This window comes from Vicugna pacos, chromosome 35 (assembly GCF_048564905.1).
Source record: "Vicugna pacos chromosome 35, VicPac4, whole genome shotgun sequence".
Lineage (NCBI taxonomy): Eukaryota > Metazoa > Chordata > Mammalia > Artiodactyla > Camelidae > Vicugna > Vicugna pacos.
The window spans coordinates 7355788-7381240 of NC_133021.1; the positions used below are offsets into that span (position 1 = coordinate 7355788).

General features: G+C 41.2%; 1 protein-coding gene across 2 annotated transcripts in view; it reads right to left on the reverse strand.

Annotated features, from left to right (window-relative positions):
* Window positions 1-1248: 1248 nt before the first annotated feature.
* The window catches only part of LOC140691492 (uncharacterized), a 1216370-nt gene continuing 1192165 nt past the window's right edge, over window positions 1249-25453 (reverse strand). Inside the window, exons 1-2 of one of the 2 annotated variants that reach the window (XR_012067174.1) lie at window positions 5836-6013; window positions 1536-1814 (exon numbers count right to left, since the gene is read on the reverse strand). Coding sequence is in view for 1 of the 2 variants with exons in the window: in XM_072955137.1 (XP_072811238.1) it covers window positions 1490-1814 (325 nt within the window). In the remaining variant the exon portion in view is untranslated. Of the gene's footprint in view, window positions 1815-5835; window positions 6014-25453 lie in introns of those variants that run through there. The other variant, XM_072955137.1, reaches the window with a different exon arrangement.

Here is a 25453-nt window from a genome sequence, read left to right on the forward strand (position 1 = left end):
GGCTGGTCTAGACATTCTTTTTATCAATTCTCTAGCATCTTCTCCTCCAACTTACCAACAACCAGAGAGTAGGATCTGATCTTAGCTAAGTTCAAGAGTCACAGAGCACTTCCTTCACAGCGGGCCCAGAAACATGTGCCAGGTTCTCCGACCGTCACCTGTGGGACCACCATGAGCCCTCTCCAGACTCAAGGACAGAGGCCGTAGGCCGGGGGAACACAGCTTCCCTCACTCTCCCCAGCAAAGTTTTCCACGTCTCGGAAAAGGCATCTCACCCTCTTCTGCCCGAGGGACAGCACAACAGATACACCGGGAAACAGAGCTGAAGTTGGGGGGGGTAGGCAGCCCAGAAGAGCTCGTCTGTACTTCCGAGGCAATGTGGGGCCGTTGACTTAATCACAGGGAAAAAGTGAGAATGAACATTTCCCTGCTCTGTCCCATACACCGTGATACGCCTTTCCCTGCATAAGGAGTTCATTCGGAAGTCCCCGGCGGTGTTTCTGATGTCCTAACTTGGCATGGAGGCTGTCGGGCAAGAAGAGAGGGCCTGAGCAGAATAGGTGCTGGGCCTGGGAGGCAGGAGACACCGGCTCCAGCCCCAGCTCAACCAGCTCCTCGTTCCGCCTCTCGGGGTTCAGTATCTCATCTATAAGCAAAGGGATGAGACTGTCCCAGGACAGGCTGCCCAACAGAAATGAAATGAGAGCCATGTAAATAACGTTTCCCATTTGCCACGTTTAAAATGGTAAACAAAGAAACAAACCAACAAACAAAAAACAAATACTAGAAACTGATTTTAAGAACAGATCTTACTTAATCTACTGTATGTAAAATACTATCATTTTGACATGTAAGCAATATAGGAAGTAAAGAGATAGTTTATATACTTTTACTAGACAAGCCTCAGTGTCTGATGTGCATTTGACCTACAGCACATCTCAGCTCAGTCCAGCCTCCTCCCCAGTGCTCCTAGCATCAGTGGCTTTGGCTACTTTATTGGACAGCAACCCCAGGGGTCCCACCATGGTCATGGCTGTAAAGCGGGAGTAAGTGTCCACACTAACCCTAAAAGGATCTCTCTGAAACAAAGGCGGATTCACTTTGAAATGTCTGGAAACCGGCGGGCTGCATCTCCATCCCCCCTTGGCTACAAGACAGACTACTTCCTTGCTGATCCCTTTCTGGATGTAGGGAAGCAATCCGGCACAAAGCCAGGGTGGACTGGCCTCCAGGTAAACTTACCTGCTGTCTGTGTCCAGTCCCATGAAGTCCTCCTTCTCAAACAGGATGCAGAGGAGGGGAATCTTGTCCCCAGAATTCTTGGGGCCACCATCCAGCCACTTGGACTTGAGCAAGATGAAGAGTGACTCAGTGAAGTCCTCGATCCTCTTCTCCAACACCCTGCAGTCCTCTAAATTTGAAGGCAACGTCGGTGCGCGGCTGCTCGACTTCCTCCACATGCAGTACAAAGACAAAGAGCTGAGAGTCATTATCGAGGTGCCATACAGCTCCTCTGCACGTGGAGCTTCTCCAAGGCCTTGGCAGAGAGACAGTCGGTAATGGTGACAAGGCCCACGACCTTGCAGTGTTTCTGGAAGACGCTCCACCCATTCTCGGGCACATAGCGGTGCCTGTAGTGGATACAGAGTGTCCACTGGGAGCCACATGGGCTGATATGGCTCACCGAGGTGAGTAGCTGATAGATGCAAAAGAAATTCTCCTCTGAGATGATCTCCATGGTTTGGACTACAACGGGAAGAGTCTGGTGGTCCTCAGCACACTGCACGTAGTCAGGGATGCTCATGTTGCAGGCCCTGCCGAGACAGGAGAGGAGATTGAGGTACATACTCTGCTGTGTGCTATGGGCCCATCTGGGTTGCGGTGACCTGGTGTGTACCAGACAGAAGGCAAGGGAAGCCAAAGCAAATCCGGGGGTACAGTTTGTCCTCATAGTCTGCACATGGCTACTGTAGCTCGGATCACATTACCCAGTTTTTGGTCTAGGCTTCCTGCCCCTGCAGAGAAGTGTCATTTCTTATTTTCTATTTCCAAGCACCTAGCAAGGCTCTGATATAAAGTCACTACTCAAAAATGCTGAATAAAGAAATGAACAAAGGATATGCTTTCCCCAAACCCCTTCAGCAGAATATAAAGAAAAGGACCACAGTAGGATCAAAAGATCTGGAATTCTATTCAATTTATTTGAACTCCTAAGCTTCATAATAATGGATAAGAAAACTTGCCTTGGGGTAGAGGGTACTGTTCATTGGTGGAGCACATGCTTAGCATGTACGAGGTCCTGGGTTCAAACCCCAGTACCTCATTTTAAAAAATCAAACAAATAAATACACCTAATTTCCCTCCTGAAAAAGTATTTTTTAATTCAAAAGTCAAAAAACACCTTGCAATTGACACAACATTGTAAACTTGACTATACATCAATTAAAAAAATCCTTGCCTTGCAAGAATATATCTGGATTACGGATGTTTGCAAATGTAAAATGCCTAGGGTACCACCTGCATAAAAAGTGGTGACTGTACAAATGTACTATCCCCCCTTTATGAGCTATTCTTCCTTTGGGGGAGTTATAACCTCTCAGAGCTAATTTTCTCAGTTTAAAAAATATAAACATTACCTGGTTCTCAGTACTGCTGAAGAATCAGATAACCTTAAGAAAGCATCTGACCCACAGAATTTACTCAATAAATGTTTTTTGAATGAATGAATAAACAAGCAAAGTGAATGCTGCTCCCTGCCAAAGACCATCATAATGATACTTCCTGGAAATCCCAAGCCCACGTTCACCAGACTCTGCACTAACAATGTGGGTGACCTGGGCAGGCCTGTGTGCTTCTCTAAGCCCCAATTTAATCATGAATAGAAATGAGGGCAATAACACAAACCTCAAATTGTTAGTGAGTCAGTAATGAATTGTACCCCAATATTGCAAGATGGAACCATTAAGGAAAACTGGGCAAAGAGTCCATAGGCTCTCTCCATATTATCTCTTACTACCACATGGGAATCTACATTACATCTCAAAATAAAAAGTCTAATTTTTTAAAGAGGTTTTCGAGGTTAGGTGAGCTCACTGTCTCAAATAAGGAACACACAGTACAAATAGGACAATGCCCAGCCCATGAGATACACTCAGTTAACATTCCCACTGAGCCCACTAGTCCCTCCAACTTCTAATGGTGTCCACTTCCAAGAGCCCATGTGACCATCCTTGTTCTAATTTTCTATTTGTAATTCTTTTCTTTTCATTAAATAGAAACACCCAATTCCATAGAATTCTTACCAGATATCATGATGGCAGCCCTTCAAAACCTGACCACAGAGATCATGATGGCAGCCCTTCTTGGTGAAACAATAAAATGAATAGCCATTTTCACAAGACCTCTGAGTAAGTCTACTAGGGAACTTCATCCTGGACTGAGGAAGAGGACTGGGGAGGAGGGGGCATTCAGGGGCACAGAGAATCATGGGCCACCTGTCCCACGATGGACTTTAGACTCACCCTCACCCTTCAGGAACTACTAAATACACACAGACAGAGTGCTATGGACAAGATTTTTTTTTTTTAAACAAATCCCTGAATCCCTAGCAGGTCTTGTTTCTACCCATACACAAATGGCTTATGTGCATAATGTTTCACAAAAGCCTTAAAATATTATCACCCCAACTTGACACATCAAGAAACTGAGGTAGAGTAGTTTATCACATTCTACAAGATTAGAGAGAGGCCACGTCAGACACCGTATTTAAATCCAAGCCCCTGCTCCAGTGCTCACACTAGAAAGTGTGACATACTGCCCCTTTCCTGCCCTCTCCCTGCAATCAATCTCTGAATAGTCTTTTCTGTGTCACCTGGAATCACAATCACATTCATTTTCCACAAAGAGCTATGTCACTCCTTGGAGGATTTTTCAAAATCTAAAGGGTTGGTTTGAGAGGAGAGATTTGCATTTTCTGTTTCTCAAAGGAAACATGGCTTTAAAAGAAACTGCAAAGTAGTTATCTAGTCTAAGCCCTCATTGTGCAGAGAAAGAACCGGAGGCTCAGAAGAGATGAGGAAAGGGCCTTATTAACAAATATTGCCTCAGCGCAGCACCAAGCCAGACCTGGCACTTCTAGGGGAGGATCTGGAAGGCCCAGGAGAATGAGTGTTAGAAAACAGAAAGAGAAGAAGCATACAAGGCCCCGTCTCTTCACCACCATAACATGAATTTCCACCAAATTACCCAGAATGGGTGCAGCCAATATTAAGTTTGTCAAAAGAGGTTATAGAATTCTCAACCATAGTGGAAATTCCAACATTTACTGTGCTTTTTTCCCAGTTCAAGCATCAATTCAGTGGGCATTCTGTACCAGGGACTACACGAGGCCTGGGGTTCTCCCAAATACAGATCTCTATTACCACGTGTGCAAACCACATTAAGGCCACCAGAAGAAAAGCGCCCACAGATAAGATGGAATTACTGAAACTGAAAGCAGCAAAAGAGCATATATTACTAGGAAAAATGGTGCTCCTAGTAATGGACTCATGGACATAGAAAGCAAACTGTGTTTAGCAGGCAGGAAAGGGGGGATTAACAGATACAAATTAGTAAATATAAAATAAATGACAAGGACCTGCTACATAACACAGGGAACTATATTCAATTTCTTGTAGTGATTTATACTAAAAACAATCTAAAACATATATATATATACATATGCATATGTTTATAACTGAATCTCTGCTGTACACTTGAAACTAACATTGTAAATTGACTACACTTAAATAAAAAATAATTTTAAAAAATAAGTAAAAATAAATGCAATGCCATTAAGAAAAAATAAAAGAACTCTCTAATCCCCTTAACTGTAGGTGGTCGAGAAATCTAGCTGCAAACACCAAGTCCACTGGATCACTCCAGCACTGGCTGTCACTCTTTCTGACCATCAGAGAGTCACTTGCTTCACTGAGGTTACTTTTCTCTTCTGTGAAAGGCTACAGTTGCAACTAACGATGTATACAATCTCATCATTCACAAGCCCAAAAAGTAGTGAGGACTTCACATGGGCCAGGCTCTGGTCAGATGAAAAGATAGGGTCCCAGATATATTCATGGGTAGAAGAAGTTTATGCCATAAAGGTATAAATTCTTCCTGTTTTGATAGACAGATTCATTTCAATTCTGGTTAGAATTCCTACCAGATTTTTCTTGGAATATAACAAGTTAATTTATGGTCAGGAATAGCCAAGAAATTTCTTTAGAACCACCACTTGGGAGGGGTGGATATGTCATTCATTTCCACTGCTCTTTCTGAAGTGATGAAAACGTTCTGGAATAATAATGCATGCACCACTGTGAATATGCAAAAAGCTGCTGAATTGTACCATTTAAATGGATGGAATTCATGGTGTGTGAACTATATCACAATAAAACTGTCCTATGAAAATTATTTCTTGACAATTATTTTTCAGTTTATACACTAGTCTGTCCCACAATTTAAGAAAAACAAAAAACCTAAACAAGCCAAACTATGCCAGGAGCACTTTAGGACTGCAATATCCCTGGGTCTCCAAGGCCTCTGGTGGTGCTGTTCCTGTTAACACACACTAGCTGGGCTGGGCTAGTAAGGGACTGTAACTATCTTTTGAAAATCGAGGATCACTCCTTTCACCCTGGGAGAGGGAAGGAAGGAGGATGTCACAGCCTCATGCCTTCAGCACATTTTTAACAGAACCAAGCCCTGCTTTCACCACTGCAATCCCTCTCACTATAAAAACACGTGACATCAACAAGCACCTCCATCATAACACCTGAAAGTGTTCAAGGTACTTACCTGCGGCAGAAACATGGAGGGGGGAGACAGAACCTCGCTTAGCAGTGACGCTCCCTTTTCCCAACTCCAACAGGAGAAGCTGGGCGTTAGAGCCGGAGGCTTTCAGCCCAGGTAGCAGCGCCCACGCCACAGAGCTGGTCCTCAGGGAGCGGGAAAGGGAGAGCAGGGCTGCCCCGGGGTCGCGGGGCAGTGAAATCGGGGAGGGGGACGCGGGCTGCAGCCTCGCTCGGAGGACAGCCCCAGCCCCGGTCCCAGGCGCCCGCCCCCGTCCGGGTCCGCAGACCCCGCCCGCCCGGGACACAGCCCGCCCAGGGGCGGGGACGGGCCGGCGGACGAGGAGAGGAAGCCCGGGAGGAGAGGACTAGCGGGAGGGAGAGGGGAATGGGACGCAAGCCGCGGACTGAGGGGATCCCGGCTGGGTGAGAGGTGGCAGGTGCACACCAGGCCCTGGACACTGTGGCCGGGGCGCCGGGGCAGGTGGCGCTGGCAGAGTGGTCTGGCCTGAGCAATTCATCTGAACACGGGCTGACTAGCGCCCTTGGGGTCTGTGACAGGCGGACCGCCCTCCCGCAGCCGCCTGACCCCTTTCCTGGGAGCCCCCCACCTTGCACTTCCACAGTCAGAGGCCCCGGCCCCAGGCAGGAACCAAAGGCCTACCGGGCGACATAGTTGAGAAGCCTTAGGGCCCGATCCCCGGCTCGGATATGGAGCTCCCAACCAGCGGACCACTTGGCACTGACTGCGCATGCGCAGGAGGGCCAGCGATCCTCTCTGGGTTCTGTGAGAGAAGGTGGGACAGCGAGGGAGGGAGAAGATGGGAGCGGGTGGAGAGGACGGGAAAATTGGAGGGATACAGATGGACAGGATGAGCAGAGAGAAGGAAGGGCTCTGGAGAAGGGAGGGTCTTAGCGGAGTTGGAGAAAAAAAGCTTTACCTCTGGGGCACCCCTAGGCGGCAGACCTGCCTCTGTACCCTTCTGTTACCCTTCAAGCCCCGCAGCTCAATTTTACCACCGTGATCAAACCCTCCATCCGATGCTTCTGCAGAACCCCTAGGGAGATCACACCCGTTGCCCCCACGCGGAGCTGGGTTTTCTGTTGCTCTGAGAACCAAGCACCCGCAGGTGTTGTCGCTCAGAACTACCTTGGGAAGAGCACATATTCCCCTTTTACACGCTGGGAAACAGGCAGGCAGGATCTCTGCCTTAGCTCCACTGTCCCAGGTGTTGGGCTGGCGGGGAGCGGGATGGTAGAAGATCAGAGCCCCAGACAGAGCAGACTGCCTGAGTGTTGGTGCATAGTCCCCATCCCTCCTGGGTAAACCATACCCACCCTAGTGGAAACATCAAGGGCTCACAGTAGTTCCCTGGGTGTGGGAGAGCTGTCCTCATGTGAAGGAAAAGTCCAGCTGGGCTAACAAGCTAAGTCACAAATCTAAGTGTGATAAGTGTCAGTTTACTGATCTAAATTCTGCTGGGCTATCTCGTAAATCTGAAGTTTAGTGTCAGTTTATTGGCCTAACAACCTAACTCGTAATTCCAAGCTCAACAAGTGTCAGTAATGTGATCTGTTACAAATTGATAAGCTCCAGTGTACTTATTCCTTGCTTTTTGTTCTTTGAGCCTTATTGGCTAATCCCCCCTTACTTGTAATCAAGCCTTTAAAACCTCATGTGCACGTCTTGGAGGTACTCAAAACTTCGGAGCCGAAGCCCCTCTGAGCCCACCGCCATAATAATTCTGAGTACTCCAACACTCCGATTGATGCTTTTTTCTTGGCTGGCCTGTTTCCATAACACTCAGCTCCAGTGCCCAGCTTTCTAGGTAGATAGGAGTGTTACCAAGTCCAAATTCATTCTCCTCAGTGCAGGACAGGCCAATAAGTTGGGAGACCAGATGTTGGGGCATGGAATAGCAAGTTTCTGTAGACCTAGATGGCAAACTAATGTCCTGGAAAACCATCTCCCCAAGTCACAATTCAGGCTCCTTTCCTATGTGCTTGGTTAGTGCAAACTTCTTAGTGTAGGAATTCCTTCTTGTTAGAATCCTTTGTTCTTGCAGCTATCTGCGTGGGTCAGATCCCTGTAAACCTCCAACAAAAGAAACGTTATTTTCTATTCTGCAATTTGCTATCTTTTAATGAATGAAAAAGTGTTAAATATCCTTAAAGGTCAGAGCCTTCAGAATAGGGTCTCCTGTTTATTTCAGGCTCTAGGCAACATTGTTTTACAAGCAAGATGAAGCCTAGGTGACAGAGCACAGGGTTAAATTCAAAGGAACAAATCTAATATGGAGTCAGATTTGTTCTGTTCTATTACCCGGCCAGAAGCCACTTGAGGATTTAAATCCCTTTAAGTTAAAAATAACTAAAATTTTAAAGGAATTTACATACATAGGTGGGAATGTGCAAAGCATATCTGGAAAAGCACCCAAAGGATAGTAAACAGAGGCATCTCCAGAGAGGGCTGAAAGAACAGAGGATGAGGGAAAACTTCTTTCACTTGTGTATTTTTGTGCTCTGTTTGAGTTTTTTTTAAACCATTTCCTTGTATTTCTTTTTCAGATAAAAGAAATGTGTAATGGAGCAAAGGAGTAATTAGCTTAGCAAATACAGCAGCCATGGAATCACTAGTCATCACTTTTGATTTAAGCCAGAAAGCATTTTTTGACTCTCTCCAATGTGCTCTGTCCTGTTTTAAGACTTCTATTAATATTATTATTATTATTATTATTATTATTATTATTATTATTATTACTATTACTACAAGTACTACTACTATGACTATTACTATTATTACTATTATTTTATGAAATAATAACACGGTTTACCTCACCCCTGCCCATGGCTGGTGGAAAACCAACTGAGTTTTTCTTGAGTTGTTTTCCAAGGAGTAGAGATGAGTTTATAAACAGAACACATCTTCAGGGCAAAACAGGCAGTGTGCATTACCAGCAGGCCAGACAGCAATGAAGGGTTTTCAATAGAGGCACCCAGAAGCTGAGAGAGAAAGCCTCCAGGACACTACAAAAAGCTGCCCAAACTGCCATCTCCATGGTACTACTGAAATAGGAAAGAACAAATCTGACTCCATATTTGATCTGTTTCTTTGACTTTAACAAAGCCAAGTTAATATGCTCCGGTCTTTTCATGGGTTATGATGTCACAGAGGAAACGGACAGGTCAACAAGGAACCACTCTGCCGTGATCACGGAGCCGGGGAAAGGGATGGGCTGCAAGATGTATGAAGCAGCCACAACTGTGCCCGTGCTTCTAGCAGGTATCCAAAATCGCCTCGACAAGGTGTCAAACATTTGTGCCCATGTCCTCATCAACAGACATGTATTAAAGACAAATGGAAACATATAAAAGGCCAATACCCTTGCTGGGTACACCGTCCAAAGAACAAAGTCTCAGTTTGACAACTGGCCATCTCGGTTCCATGGGATTCATTCTTGAAGAACCTTAAAAACCACTCTTCTGTCCTCAAGAATTGCTGCATATTTGTCCTATCTTTGGCTCAGGGATGCAGCACGTTCAAGTGAACTTTAATGTCTGCACAGATTTGACTGTCTTTTTCCAGGTTCACTTGTCCATTCAAAAGAGGCCTGAGCTAAGTCCATCCTCCGTAAGATCTAGTCCCTCCAGTGACAGCTCATTGAGCCTGCAATTAAAAGCCAAGTGAACAAGACTGTCCTCAGCTAAAAAGTTCACCCATCTTTCACTGTTTTCTTAATCTCCTCTCCTGGCTAATTGCAACAGACTAACACCTCCCTCCACCAAGATACCCAACTATGTCATTTTTCTCCCCAAAGAGAAAATAAGGTCCATAAAAGAGGAGACAACTCCATAGTCACCTCTGAATTCTTAGCATATAGTAATGTCAATAAATACAACTCAGATTATTGTTAGTTTCCTTTAAAACCTTTCTGGTTATTTGAATGAGACCTTGGAAGAGAGGTGTTTGCTGTCCATTATCTTGATCCACAAGACTCTGGAGGCCTTTTTCGGAATAGCTGTTCACTGATTCATTCAAAATACAACTTATCAATCAAGGAGTAGCTGTGCTTTTCTGCCAGGAGTTTGTGGTCACTCTCATGCCAGAACAGCTTTAAACTATATCCTTACTTTGGATTTGTTATTTTTCCCCTCTTCCAACAAAATTGACTTTTCTTACTTTCTTGTCTTGAGGAATTTTTTTTCCTATTTCACCCTTTAGTAAAGCAAGATTCTCAGGATGGGCTTGGCCCATTATATGATCACCCATCCAACTCCTAGTGTGAGAGGCCTGGGGCTCACATCCTTCCCTCCTGTCAAGGCAACTGAAAATCAGTTCAGGAGCCAACCAGCACACCACGGCTTCTAACGCTCACGTATCTCTCAGAAACCCTGCTTTCTCGTTTGTCTTGGCTTCTGAGAATTTTCCCTCACTTTCTTGACAATGAGTTGTGCAGCTTGAAAGATGAGGAAGGAAGGTTTTATTTCTCAATCAGCATTTTAAGGAACTTGTGTAATGAAGGTTTTCAGGAGTTTCTAGTACCCTCCATTGCCGAGACAGAAAACACACTAGACATTTTCTAAATTTAGTTCTCATGTGCATTTTTTCTTTGCTTTTTTTTCTTAACTGCTAACAGACATTTTTTAATTAAAAAAAAAATAAGGCCCCAAAAAGAATAGAACACTGAAGGGGCAAACAAAATTAAAGCGCAAAGACAGAAAAATGATAACTACTCTACAAAGTTAATGTAATACATACACTATGTATCAGATCAGCAATTCTCAGTAACAGCTAATTGAAACATGACCATGAGGTAAAATTTCTCTCCTGTCAGGACATGGCCAACAGAAAATACAATTAAACCAACAAACTAATTTCCTATGTCTGGCGAGGTACAGAAGTCTACAAGCTAAATGTGTCTTATTCTAGAAAAGAGGGAGTCTCACCAGCTCTTTTCTGTGGAGCCTGAGCCCACGGGAGGACGGTGAAGTGAGCTCTGTAAGTACCCAACTAGCAAAGTGAGTGATGAATAAATAGACGTGAGCTTTGATGACAGAGATAATACTACTATTCGTTTGTCCTTTAAAGTATGACTTCACGTTCAGTGATCAATACTTCGGCGTCCTTAGGAGTTGAGATTTTAGGAAAATGCACAACCTGGGCCCAGATCTCCTCTTTAAGCTCGTGACACTGCAGTTAGTTGTCTCAAAGGCAGCTCCAACTCCACATGCAAAGAGCTGACTTCACGGTGTTCCTCCCATAGCCGTCCTTACCAGGGCCCCTGGTCGGAGGGTAAGGTCTCCCTGCGTCTCCCAACTCAGGCCCATCACTCACAGATGTGAATGGACCCCTCCTTCAGGGACCAGATATCCTCAGACACCGAGTCCCACTACCCTCAACTGACCTACCAGATACTCACTGGCACTCACTCAGCACTGACTCTCTGCTGGAGACCACGCTGCACACTGCACAGTGTATCTCACTGGATCTCCACAATAGTCCTGGGAATTGGGTACATCACTGCTTCAATTGATTAGATAAATTGTTTCACTTCCTTGCGTGCGTCATTCAAACTGACACGGCTACTAAGCCACAAGCCTGGGCCTGAAAACCACTTGAAAATTGGACACTGCTACACCTCACAGCCACCCTACTCTGACTCATCACATCATCTCCTGCCAAGCCTTCTAAATGTTTCCAAACATTCTAGAAGACAAATATGAACTATGAGAGCACCCCACTCTCCTACTTAAAATCTGTCAATGATGGTTCACTCCCCTTAGGAGAAAGCCCAACCAGGCCTGAGCACAGCCTAAGGCCCCAGCATCCGTTTTCCCTGCACGGCCGCGCCGCCTCACCCACCACGCAGCTCTACACGTGCCGTGTCTAGGACAGGGATGCTGACTCCGCACAACCCAGGGCTTGTCTCACTCGAACAATGATCACCTTCTTCAGTGTTCATCTTCTTCATTGCTGACTCTCACAAAAATATTTTCTCATGATGAATCAATATCTTTTTCCTTACAACTGCCCATCATTAATAATGAGCTCCCCCCAAAAGAGAGAAGACCTAATTCTCAGTCTCCTTATCTGTAAAGTGAGAATAACAAGGAAATATGTGAGGTTTCAAGAGAAATAATATTCATGTGAGGCTGAGGGGCAATTCCATCATACAGTAAGCATTCAATATGTGCTTACTTAATATTAATAAGAATATATTGCATTCTAGCAACCTTCAATCAATGTTTTATGACTTTGTCCAACAGACTACTGACAAACTGTTGGACGAAACACTTTGAGCAGATCAGCACAAGCATACTGGGAGAGGTAAGTGCTGACTCCAGTTACAGCTGCAGCCACCCAGCACTACGGGGCGGGGGCAGTTTGCTCAAACTCTTACATGTTGCTTGAGCATTTAGTTCTCATTATAGAATAAAGACATTTGTTCTTTAGTCAAAGCTCCTGAAACATAAATCTTCAAAGATTGATGCAAATTAGGTTTCAAGTACAACACTCTCACTAGAATTTATTTGAAAATTATAGTCTTAGCTACTCCGCACATCAAAAGGGCATAATCTTAATGTATCTGACTAAATACACTGAAAGGGTTGTTTAAAAGTAATTAAGAAGAAGCCATTCAGAATAAGCTCTCAGTATCATCTGCACAAAGACCCACCCAAGGGTCTCATTTCTCACTTCCACATAGGTGTTTTCAAGTAGCTTACCTTGGGTCTTGGTTTCTTATAACACAGGGCGGGGAATAGTTGTGGATAGATTTATGTAGCAAATATATACCAAGGGTATTTGTTGTGAAGGAATTCTACAAATAAGAAGATTGATACATAGTCCCACCCATAAGAAATTCAGCCTTTCCATTTACAACAGCATTAAAAATAAAGTGAGAGATACATTTAACAAAAATTTACAAGATTTGTACATTGAACTTTTTGAAGTATCACCAGAATAAATTTTAAAAGATCTACATATATGGAAGACATCCCATTTTCATGGAATGATTGACAATATTATTAAAAATGTTAAGAATCCTCAAAGTGAACTATATATTCAGTGGAATCCCTATCAAAATTCCAGCTGACTTCTATGCAAAATTGAAAAACTGATCCCAAAATTCACATGGACGTGCAAGGGGCCCAGGACAGCAAAAACAACCTTGAAAAAGAAGAGTAAAGTTGGAGGACTCACTTTAAAGTGTACTAAAATGCTATAGTACTAAGTCAGTATGATACTGGCATAAGTTTGGATAAATAAATCTAAAAGACACAATAAAAACCCACGGGGAAAAACTTACATTTACAGACACTTTTCCACTAGGGGGCCAAAAACACTCCATTGAAAGAATAGTCTATTCAACTAATGGTTCAGGGACAGCTGGGTATCTGCAGGCAAAAGAATCAATCTGGAATCTGAACACCCATATTTTATATAACAAATAAAATTAATTGAAAATAGATCACAGACAGAAATGTAAAAATTAAACCTATAAACTTTCTAAAAGAAGACACAGTATAAATCTTTGTGGGCCTAGGATAGGCTTTGGTTTCCTAGATACAAAACCAAGAGCACAAGTGATAGAAGGAAAAAGCAGATAAACTGGACTTCATCAAAACTAAAACATTTTTCTTACAAAGGACATCATCAAGAAAGTGAAATGACAGGGGAAAAGGGTATCTCAAGTCAGAGAGTGCGTGCTTTGCAAAAAAATAAAATAAATCTTTACATCTAACTACCTCCCTTGTAAAGAAATTGTTTTAATGTTTAAAAAAAATATAGTTAAAGGACAATGTGCAGAATAGAAGAAAAATTTTGCAAAGCATGTATCTAATAAGAGAGTAGTATCCAGGATATATAACGAATGCTTACAACTGAACAATACAAAAAAATACACCCAATTTTTAGATTTACCACGAATTTAAATAGATATACAAATGGCCAATAATCATAGGAAAAGATGCTCAGCATCACTAGGGAAGTCAAAAACAAAATGAGATCTCATTTTACACCCACTAGGATGGTTATAACCAAAACATGGACAATAACAAATGTCGTTCAGGAGGCAGAGAAACCTCATATGTGGCCAGGGGAAAGGAACAATGTTGCAGCTTCTTTGGAGAAGTCTGGAATTTCCTCAAAAGCTTAGAGTTATATGTCTCAGCAATTCCACTCCTACATATAGAGTCATCTCTCAATATCCTTGGGGGGTTGGTTTCAGGAACCCCACACCCTGGATACCATAATCCAAGGATGTTCGAGTCACTTTACAATCAACCATCTGGATTCATGTAGTGGAAACTACAGATATGGCGGGGCAAATGTACAGCCAACAGAATGAAAACATATTCTCATAAAAAATTTCACATCAATATTCATAGCAGTATCATTCAGAGTAGCCAAAAGTTACTAACAATATCCATCCATCAATGAACGGATAAACAAAATTACCAGAATAGGCCCACAAAATTTGGTCATTGAAACTTTGACAAAGGAGGTGAGAAAATACAATGGAGTAAAGACAGCCTCTTCAGCAAATGGTGTAGGGAAAACTTAACAGCTGCATGTAAATCATTGAAGTTAGACTACTCCCTCACAGAATATACAAAAATGAATTCAAAATGTGTTAAAGACTTAAACATGTAGACAAGACACTATAAACCTCTTAGAAGCAACCATAGGCAAAACATCTGACATACATCTCAGCAATGTTCTCCTAGATCAGTCTACTCAAGCAATAGAAAAACAACCAAAAATATACAAGAGGGATCTAATTAAACTTACAAGCTTTTGCACAGCTATGGAAACAGTAAGCAAAACAAAAAGACAACCAACCTATGGAATGGGAGAAAATATTTACAATAAATGAAACTGCTAGGGGCTTAATTCCCAGAATATGTAAACAGCTTTTACACTTAATAAGAAAGAAAAACAAACAATTCAATTCAAATATTGGCAGAAGTCCTAAAGAAACATTTCTCCAATGAAGACGTACAAATGGCCAGTAGGCACATGAAAAAATATTCAATATCATTATCAGAGAAATGCAAATCAAAACTGCAATCAAGTATCACCTCTCACCAGTCAGAATAGGCATCATTCAGAAGTTCACTGACAATAAATACTGGAAAGTTTGCGGAGAATTGGGAACACACCTACACTGTGGTGGGGATACAGTTTGGTGGAGCCATTGTGGAAAAGTGTATAGATGTTCCTCTAAAGACATAAAATTGACCTCCCAGATGACCCAGCAATCCCACTCCTGGGCATATATCCAGAAGGAACCCTAATTGAAAAAGACACCTACACCCCAATGTACACAGCAGCACTATTTACAATATCAAGACATGGAAGCAACCGAAATGTCCACTGAGAGATGACTGGATAAAGAGGTTGTAGCATATTTGTCCAATAGACTACTATTCAGCCATAAAATAATAATAAAATAATGACATTGGCAGCAACATCAATGGACCTGGAGAATGTCATTCTAAGTGAAGTAAGCCAGAAAGAGAAAGGAAAATACCATATGAGATTGCTCACATGTGGACTCTAAAAAAAAAAATAGAAACAAACAAAAAAATAAACTTATCTACAGAACAGAAACAGACACAGAGACATAGAAACCAAACTATGGTTACCAGTGGGGAGAGGGTGTGGGAAGGAATAAACTGGGAGTTCAAGATTTGCAGATACTGAGTATGTAAAGAATAAACAGCAAGTTTATACTGTATAGCACAGGAGAATATATTTAATATCTTATAGTAACTTATGTTTAAAAAGAGGATGAAAATGAATACAGGTAGGTTCCTATTTAGCTGAAGTGTTGTGCTGTACACAAGAAACTAACACAAAATTATAAACTAACAAGACTTCAATGAAAATATTTTTAAATAGACCAAAAACGAAAAAAAAAGGAAAAGGATATTATCAAGCAAAAAGAATAAAGTACTGATTCAGGCTACAATTATGGATGAACCTTGAAATTTTATGCTAAAATAAGCCAGACACAAAAAGCCAAATAGTGCCCTTTAAAGTGAACTGTATCTAAGCGTTTATTGTACTACTCCTGTAAATTTTCCGGAGGTTTGAAATCTATCAATATCAAAATAAAATGTATTATGCATTAAAAACTTAAAACGCTTCCTCACAGGAGGGCTTTAAGTATTAAATGCAGAAACGCATATAAAGCTCTTGGAAAAACAATTTGCACGTCCACACACAGTCACTGCTGTCACTGCCACTCAGAGGGTGGTGACAGCGCTGATGAGAGCTGCCTCCACTCGCTCCCCTGCAGACAGGAGTGAAGGCCTGAGCTCTGACAGGCAGGGTGAGCGTGAACCTGAGTCATACACAGCCACGTTCCAGACTCTGCGTTACCCAACTTTCTTATACAAACTGCAACATGTAATGTAAACACGCTAGAGGGATGTACCTTACAACACAGGGAATACAGACAATGTTTTACAGTAACTATAAATGGAGCATCTATTGTACACCTGAAACTAATATCATATTTTAAATCAGCTATATTTTTATGAAAAATTAAAAAATATTTTTAAAATGCTATCACTTTAATATTCAATTCGGTTTTTAAGTTACTACTAAACAGCTCAGAATGTATAAAAGCATTTAATTGTGCTGTTTGCTTACATATTTATTCACATTCAGCCTCTTGCTAAAAGAGAATTTAAACAATTCTGTTAAACACAGCTTAACAACCATAACAACAAAAAGGCAAAACTGAGAGTGAAGAGAAAATGAAGATTCAATACTTAAATGAAACCAGGGGGAAGTAAACTCATAAAAATGGATTCCATGAAGTCAGGGCAAGTGTTAAGGCTGACTAGAAATTCAGCTGTAGGATTCTTGGCAGCGAAACTAAGAAGAAAAGATGATGGGGCGGGTGGTAGAGCGTGTGCTTAGCGTGCACGGGGTCCTGGGTTGAAGCCCCAGGGCTTCCACTAACAGGTTCATACATCTAATTAACTGCCCCCCTAAAAGATCACCAAAGAAAAGAAAAAGAGAAATTTCTTTCCCAAAGAACCCTGATATTAAATTTGGATTAAATATTAAAAAAAAGAAAAAAAGAAAAATTCAAAAGATAAGTGACACTGAAGGAAAACCACAGCTGGGCTAACAAGCTAAGTCACAAATCAAAGTGTGATAAGTGTCGGTTTCCTGATCTAAGTTTTGCTGGGCTACCTGGTAAATCTGAAGTTTAGTGTCAGTTTACTGGGCTAATAAGCTAACCCGAAAATCCAAGGTCAACAGTTGTCAGTAACGTGATCTGTTCCAAATTGATAAGCTTCAGTGTACTGATTCCTTGCTTTTTGTTGTTTGAGCCTTATTGGGTAATAGCCCCATACTTGTAATTAACCCTATAAAACCTCATGTGCACGTCTTGGAGGTGCTCAGAGCTTTGGAAAAGAAACCCCTCTGAGCCCGCCAGCGTAATAAATCTCAGTACTCCAACCCTCTGTGTGATTCTTATTTCTTGGCTGGCCTTTTGTTTCCATAACAACACAAGCGATAATGCCCCTGAGATAAATCTGGGGAGGCTGCTGGTAAATCCCCATGTCTCACGTGGGAAAATCTGAAACATCCTTCTCACCACTCAGAGTCATCATAAGCCCACACCACACCTCCTGCCGTTAAATGCAGGAGCACGGTTAGGGCCCGGCCTTTGCTGTCTTTGTGTCATCACAGTGATACAGGATGGAAGGGGGAAGAGCACAGCCATTCAAGGAAGGCCGCAGCAATTGACATCAAAATGGTGAAGGATTCAACCCCCAATAGGCCTTGAGGCTCAGGATGAAGAGATTTAACTTCTAGCAGATCTTGAGATTCAGTAAACATCCATTGTAATAGTAACCTGGTGAATAACATGCCCCAGGCACCATGGCAGTCCCAATGATAGCCACAAAAGGTCAAAGGGTGGGAAATGGCCAACTCCCTGGGAATCCTAGCCCCTTGCCCTAAGGCTGGTCCTTCTACTTATTAGCATATGAAACCACCAAGCCCAAGAAAACAAGCAACACAGCGCCACCTCGCGGTCACCACTCTCTGTCCCTCTTCGGAGAAGACAGACCTTCTGTCTGTGGGGTGTGTACCTACTTCTAATCTGTGCATGAAACCCCCACACCTCGTGACGTTTCTCTTGCATTTCAATGTATCTGTCTGAATATATATACCTTTACTCAACACTGGCTTGCTCTTGAATTCTTTACTGCATGAAGTGAAAGAACAAAATCTGGTGGGGCACATCCCAGGGGCTCAACGAAAGCCTGGGACACAGCCCTTCTCATGCCCAACGTTTTTTATTCTTGTATCAACAGGACTGGGCTGTGAAGTGAGGTCTGAGGCCCCAGCTAAGGGACAGAACCAGCTTCCAGGGTTCCAATTTGCGGGCAGCCTCTCCCCCAGCTTGGGCCTTGGGGTCTGCCCGGTTCTCTGTGTTTCTCTGTTGTGCTGACTCCCCAGCCATACAGCGTACTCCTAGGCCTGTCCCCACAAAACCCTTCTCTCCAAAATACAAGCACGTCATGTCACAATCCTCTTGTTCAACCAGGAAATGTTCAGCCCACTTTTTCCCTCCCCAATAAATTACCCAACTGTCCTCCCTCCCATCACATCACTTCTTTCTTTGTGAGAACTCTGCACTCGCCACACCCCATCATGAACACAGGTGTCTTGCTGGCTGTGACCGAGATGTTTCTTTCTCACACAGCAAGCGTCCTTTCACTTTCCCCTTGTTACCTTAAAAAAGCCTTTCCTGAGTCACCCACCCCTCTGATTATGAACTCACAATGTGCTGAAGTTGCAGTCACTATGTGCATACATCCCAGTTTTGGCTAGGTTTCCATCACAAGATCTTCATTAAGGAGCTGCATCAAGAAGTTATACAGGGTATTCTTACATCAGAGTGGAGGAACCTGCAAAAAATTTAAACGGCTTTGAAGAGAGTGTTAACCAGGGACAGAGATGTCGCGGGTCCTAGTCAAAAGTGTCATGAGGAAAAATGTTCTCCCAAGGCTCAGAGTGGCTTCTGAACACAGAATCCTCAGGGAGGAGGTGACAGGCAGTGATTAGGGTGGGTGATACAGGTTACGCTCCCCCAGCTGGGGAAGAATAGGTTTTTTTCTTGTTTTCCAAACAATTTCTTACTACCTTTTTCTCTTATTGCCACATACCATTTCCTACGAATTAAGCATATCAATGTCAGTCATTTGGGCCACTTGGGAGAAGCTACACGATGCCATTCACAGGGATGGGGCATGACAGCCACACCAGTCTGGGTTGAAAGACCAGTGGGGGTATTTGCAAGGTAATCACGGGCATGCAGCAAACTCCCCAGCTTCAATGACCTCATCTCAAAGCTGGGGTCAATAAAACTACCAAGCAAATTGCGTGAAGATTATGGCCAATGTTTACTAGGTAAGTGCCCGTGAAAGCTGCCGCTTAATGGGGAATGAGTACGATCAATGAGGCCCTGTCTACCTGCCCACACGCGCCCTGCCTTCCTGCCTTGCTGCAACAGCAGAACTTGTTTAGCTGAGATGAACACCCCCAGAGCAGCCCAGACGGGAAAGCTCCCAGCTCTGTACGGCGAGACGTGTTCCTTTCCTTCTCAGAGCTGATCACAGTTTGCTGTCGTATGTTTTTATGTTTATCCCTTTTGTAACCCCCTCTCCTCCGGAGTTTTTGCTCAAGCAGCACAGGGCCAGGTGTGTCTTGGGTCCTGCCGGATATTCTGGGCAGGGAAACAGCCAACTCCATATCTGGCTCTGGTGCTGAATGGAAGAGCAGAAGGCCCAGGGGCCCATGCTGAACTGAGGCCCCTGCACCCAAAATTATGGTCTGACCTTGGGCAAATTACACAGTCTTCTTTACCCTGAGATTCCTCATCTGTCCATGAAAATAACTGCCCATGTCACACAGAGTTACAAGTATTAAAGGAAATCAACAAATTCACAACCTAGCCAAGGGGCTACAAGTGCATCCTCAACAGACAAATGCTGCCTTTACGGCTCTGACGCACGCTAAGCGGGGCGGCCCCACACAGTGAACACTGCTAAGTGCCAGGGTGTTAAATGCTTCATGTGTGCTATAATACTCTTTAGATCTTACAACAATCCCAGGAAGAAATGAATATTATCATGCCCATTTCACAGATTCACCAACAGGTTGAGAGTATGCATTCTATTCCAAGGCCCTATGGTGAAGAAATGGCAATTTAAACCGGAATCTGGGCCCAGGCCTTGGCTCCATCTCTCTCCCATCCACCTGACCACTTGCCTATGAATTCCACCTGTCCAATATAAAAGTTTGCAGCCGGCCATCTCTTAAAAGCAATGTGTGCCACCGTTTGTCAATGTTGTTTAATTACCATAAACTGTTCTCAGAAACCACTACAGTAAAGAAAGTTGGACTTAAGGAATTCTGCATTGCGTTCTCCTGCAATGTGCAGGATCCCTTTCCTACACCTCCAAATCCAAGTGTATGCTTCCTCCATGTTTATGTTTGCACACGGCTTATTAAAGCAGAAGGTATCTGCAGTAATTCCATCTCGGTTGCTTTCCAAGTTTGCAGATTATCCATATTCGGTCTGTGAACGAAAATACTACAATGTGAATGAGAATACTGCAACCATGTCAGTAAACAAAGAATACTGCTACCAAGTCATTAAAGGCTTCCGCCACTCCCCGGCGAGGACAGGCCTGCAGCCCAGCCACTGCAGCAACTCACAATGGTGCCCTCTGAGCAGACTCAGAATAAGAAAGGACAGGTTACTGGCCCGAGATAGCTAGGTGCTTGTCTAAAAAATGAATTCAGTGAGTCCTAATATTTGCTTCCTCCCATTCATACAAAATCACTAAATTCTTGAACTTGAGATACCTGGCTTTCTTTAGATAACAAGTAATCTTTTATTGTTCCAACAACCTGGTCTTTGTTGTAGTGCTCCTATATATCCTAGCTCTTCCTCAACCTCTTGGGAGCAGTCCCTCAGAGAGTTCTGAGAGACGGTCATCCTGGCTCGAGTCCTCCCGCCAAATAAAACATAACTCTTAACTTTTAGGCTACACGTTTATTTCAGTCAACAGTTTTGGACACCATGAAGCACCACAGCAGATTTCTCTCCACCTGAACTCTCCAAGTAACCAGAGCCTTGGTACCAGCAGTGGCCCTTTGTGCTCATCCGCCTCCTCGGGGGATCCAGATGAATTTGGCTGAGTCTCTCCTGGTTCTCAGATCTCACATATTGGTTGATGATCCTAAGTTTTATCTGGCGGTGTATCCAGGTACGTGGCCCTCCAGTTGAAAGAAACTGAGGTGAATTACCCACCCAGTGGAGACATCCCGAGTGGGTCCAAGTTGAAAGACACTGGGTTCAGGACTGAGTGGTTAGGTAAGAGGCTGGTCTAATGTTTTCCTCAATTTGGTTACCTCCATTGAATTTTTCAGGATAAAAGTAAAACTCTTATGAGGAAACTTTCAACTCCAAATTTTGGACCATCCTCCTGGCTGGCAACAGCATTCTCGGGTGACAGGGAATCTTCCGGGAGTGGTAGACACAAAGACTTCATGCCACAGAGTTGTCCCTGTGGGAAATCTTACTAGCAAATTTATTCTGAGAACCCGAACTTACAATGGGGAATAGAACTTTCAAAAAAAAAAAAAATAAAGAACAGAAAAGAAAAGAAAAAGAAATGACAGATTGCCAGTCTCCAAGTAAAACCCCAGCCAGATTTATGTACATACAAAACTTACAACATTAATCGGGAATAAGAAAAAAAAAAAAAACTCACTCTGGAAATAACCAGGCCTGATAAAAACATTTTTTGGCATTCTGAACTTATAAAAACAAAATCCCCTTTAGTGGGAACTTGGATTCCTCTTCCTGTGTCCTTGAAATGTAAACGTTTTATCTTTCTCTGGATGTTTTAAGTGTGTGCATGTAAGTATATATATGTTTAGTTTAGTTTTTAAAGGAAACCTTGGACTCTGCCATACAAAAGGGTCAAGTATTGTGTACATACGGTGGCCACGCAAATAAATTGGGATTCTAAGCAATTCTTTGATTGTACCAATTTTCAGATATTTTGCCATCTTAAACTTCGTTGCATCAGCCTGGACCACGAAGGCTTTAAGCTTTTGGAGAGTAAACCTTTGAATTTTATTTAGGCAACACCCCGACTCTCATGTGGAAGGGCCTCTTCATCTTATTGGTTTAAAATCACTATATATATATATATTTATATATATATAAATTGATGGCCATATGATGGATTTTTTAATTTGGAAAAACTTTTTAATTGGTGAAAGTTTAAAGAGATCTCATTATAAACGGCTGTTTTATTGGTACCTATTAAAATAAAGTTTAAATGCAGAAAAATATATCTAATGGTTAACCTAAGAACTCAGATATAAAAATATAACTGGTTTGAAAAGCTACATTTTTGTTTTTCCTTTCTGATAAATGTTTCTAGAGATGCTAATAAAAACTTAGTATAATTAATGTTAATTAGGTTGAATAACTGGAAAAAGGATTGTAAAAATGTCAAAAAAACAGATAAGTGGCTTATCCCAAAAGGATAAATATTTTTATATGGTTATTTTGAATGAGATCAATAAAATGGACATTTTTGGATTTACATACAGGGTTTTGATACTACACTACGTAAAGTTAAAAAAAAGGGCCAAAGAGTTCACCTACTCCCCCCCAACATTAAAGTTCAAACAAGTCCGTTTTATTTACCACAGTTTAAAATATATTTATATGTAGACTGAAATACTTGATCAAGGATTGGGACAACAGACCAATTAATGAAATTAAAAATTGAGAAGGGCCTAAGCTCTTTGGCTGAAACTTGGGCATCCTAGAGACTTCTATAAAATTATATACAATGTACACCCACAAAAAAAAGGTTTCTGTCACTCCTTCTAGAAATAAGAATTACTGATTAAACTTAATAAATATAAAAATTAAAGGTATAAGATTTAATAAAATTGAGATAAAAGTTTGTGAAATTGGTATATTTAGATGGTCTTTATATAAACCTTTTGCTTATGTTGTGGGATAGATATGTTTCAGTGGAAAAACGCTTCCCCTTCTTGGTATTATAAGGCTGGGCACATGTCTATCCCTCTGAAAATATTAATTGAACAAATTAAAGGAAACCAATATAGTTACTTGAGACGTCCAATATAACGTAAATCTAAAAAGTAATTTGAGTAGCTAAAAAAAAATATAGGTTTACCCTGGGTTTAACTTATAACTCAAGGAAAAGAGACCTTAATAAATGTCTTATGCAAGCTTTGGAAGACAAAATAAAGAAAACCTTAGTTTTAAAACATGGAATTCTTTGTTTACAGCTCTTCTCACTGATACAAAAATGCCAATTAAGGAGATAAAATTGGGTCTGGGTGACAGAGCAGTTATCTGGGGACCTGGAAGAGAGTGTCTTTGTCTTGCAGATCAGAAATATAAATACAACAAACAGTGACCTAGGACTGAGCCTAATTAGCTCAACGAAATAAAACTTGAGGCCATGAAATTTTTGGCATTTTAGAACTCAGAACTCTGACGGGTCCTTCAGACTTTGTGAGGAAATCTTAATTATCTGTTTCATAAATAGTAAGCCTTAGTGATTTGAGCAAGCAAATTCAGCTTACTCCAACTATTATTATAAATATAAGTAAGTTTTAAAGTGAAGCTATGAGATCTCTAGCTTTTGTCTGTTTATAAGCCTGCATACAGATTATAGAAGTGAGATATTTCTACTGCTAAAAAAAAAAAATTTCGAAGTCAAAGAGCTCTGCTTAATTGATGTAAAAATATAAGAGCTTAAAAATTAAGTATTTTTAAAATAAAAACTTAACAAATTGACTTTCAGTGTCATGTGAATTGGAAAATATTCAATATTAAGGTAATATTTGATATTGTTTAGTTTAAGTATGTTCTAATAAATATAGACATCTTTAAAATCATCCATCTTAACTATAATACCTTTACTGTACCTAGGTTTAATGAAAGTCAAATAAGATCCTGTTATATCTGTTGCAGATTTGTCAAAAAAAAAATAACAGTAATGTGCTGTGGTAAAATTTTAAGTAAATTAAATGCAAATGAGATGAGAGCTTTGGGTAAATATTTAAAATATATTTTTAAAATGTATGCTTAAAATAATCTCTAAATGTTTGATATCTTTAAATTCTAGAGTTGTGCTAAATTAAGTTAAATGACAAGATTTTATTAAATATCTATGCCATTTTCAGATAAAATGATTGAAATATGAATTACTTAACATTTAACTTCCTCTTACAGTGAAACTAAAGGTGTTTAGAAATATTAATAAATGGTTGGTGTCACACAGAAATAGTCTCTATTAGTAAGGGAATGATCTCAGTATCCTAGGAAAGTAATATAAATGCATAAAGGAAGATGTAAGAATGGAATAATACTTTGTTAATGAAAAATAGTGACTTTCTCCTGAAGCTGGTTACCTCTGAATGGAAGACAAAATAAGGGACACACTAATATAAGTATAGAAAGCTGTGGAAGGCTTGTGGAAAAGGAACCCTGAGGAAAGTTTTGTACGTGGTCAGAATTGGCTAAGTTTAGAATCAAATTGGGCAACGTAAATGAATCTTAGAAGTTAGCTGGAACAAGATTAGATTTGGTTTTCTCTCTGTTAAGAGGAAAAAATTTTCTTAAAATATTAATCCACCTTCAGTAACAGATTGTAAAACTTCTTATACCACTTAGCTGATCTGTTCTGCCTTTACATTTGACATATTTTCTTGTTAATGAATTAGTACTACATTACAGTGATCTATATGTTTATCTGATCAAGTGTTCTGAAATCTTTCAAAAAGCTCCCCAAATATAAAATTCTAATTAATTACATAAAAATTAATTTAATTAATTAAAATTCTTTTAATCTCCAGTTAAGTTTGGGATGCTACAGAAGGCCCCTGAAACATCCCAAAGAGAGATTTTTAACTATAAAGTTTCATTTGGCATTTTAAATAACATGGAATTGTCAAATGAATCATAAAACTTCTAAGGTTATATTGAATGAGAAATATTATTAATATAGGTATTGTAGAAATTATATGGACTCCCTAAAATTCTGGTTTATCTGAAATGTTACCAGTGATAATTATGGGTATAGTGAACAGGTTTCTTTATTGATTATAGTGTAACGGTGTTTAACCATGCTTTTAAATCTTTTGTCATTTATAGACAGTTAATTGTTTTCTTCTGATGGTTTTGCAAAATGCTTTCTCTTCAAGGAGATTTACTGATTTCTAATAAATTTCAAACTACAGCACTGAACTAAACTGGGTAAGAAATTTTAAAGTTCTAATGAAAACTCTCATTAAAAGAATTAGTTACATGGGACTGATTAACCAGCTGAATATGGTTATAATTTTTGATATTGTTTGAAATACTACTGCCTTTTAACCTGTTTCCCAGACATAAAGAATCTCTTCTCCTTAAGCTAGTTATGGTTCACAGCAATTTGATAAATTATAACTATGTATACAGACTTGGAACAGTTATCTTTTCTCTCTATCTGATCCCTCAAAAGACTAAAAATACTTAGGT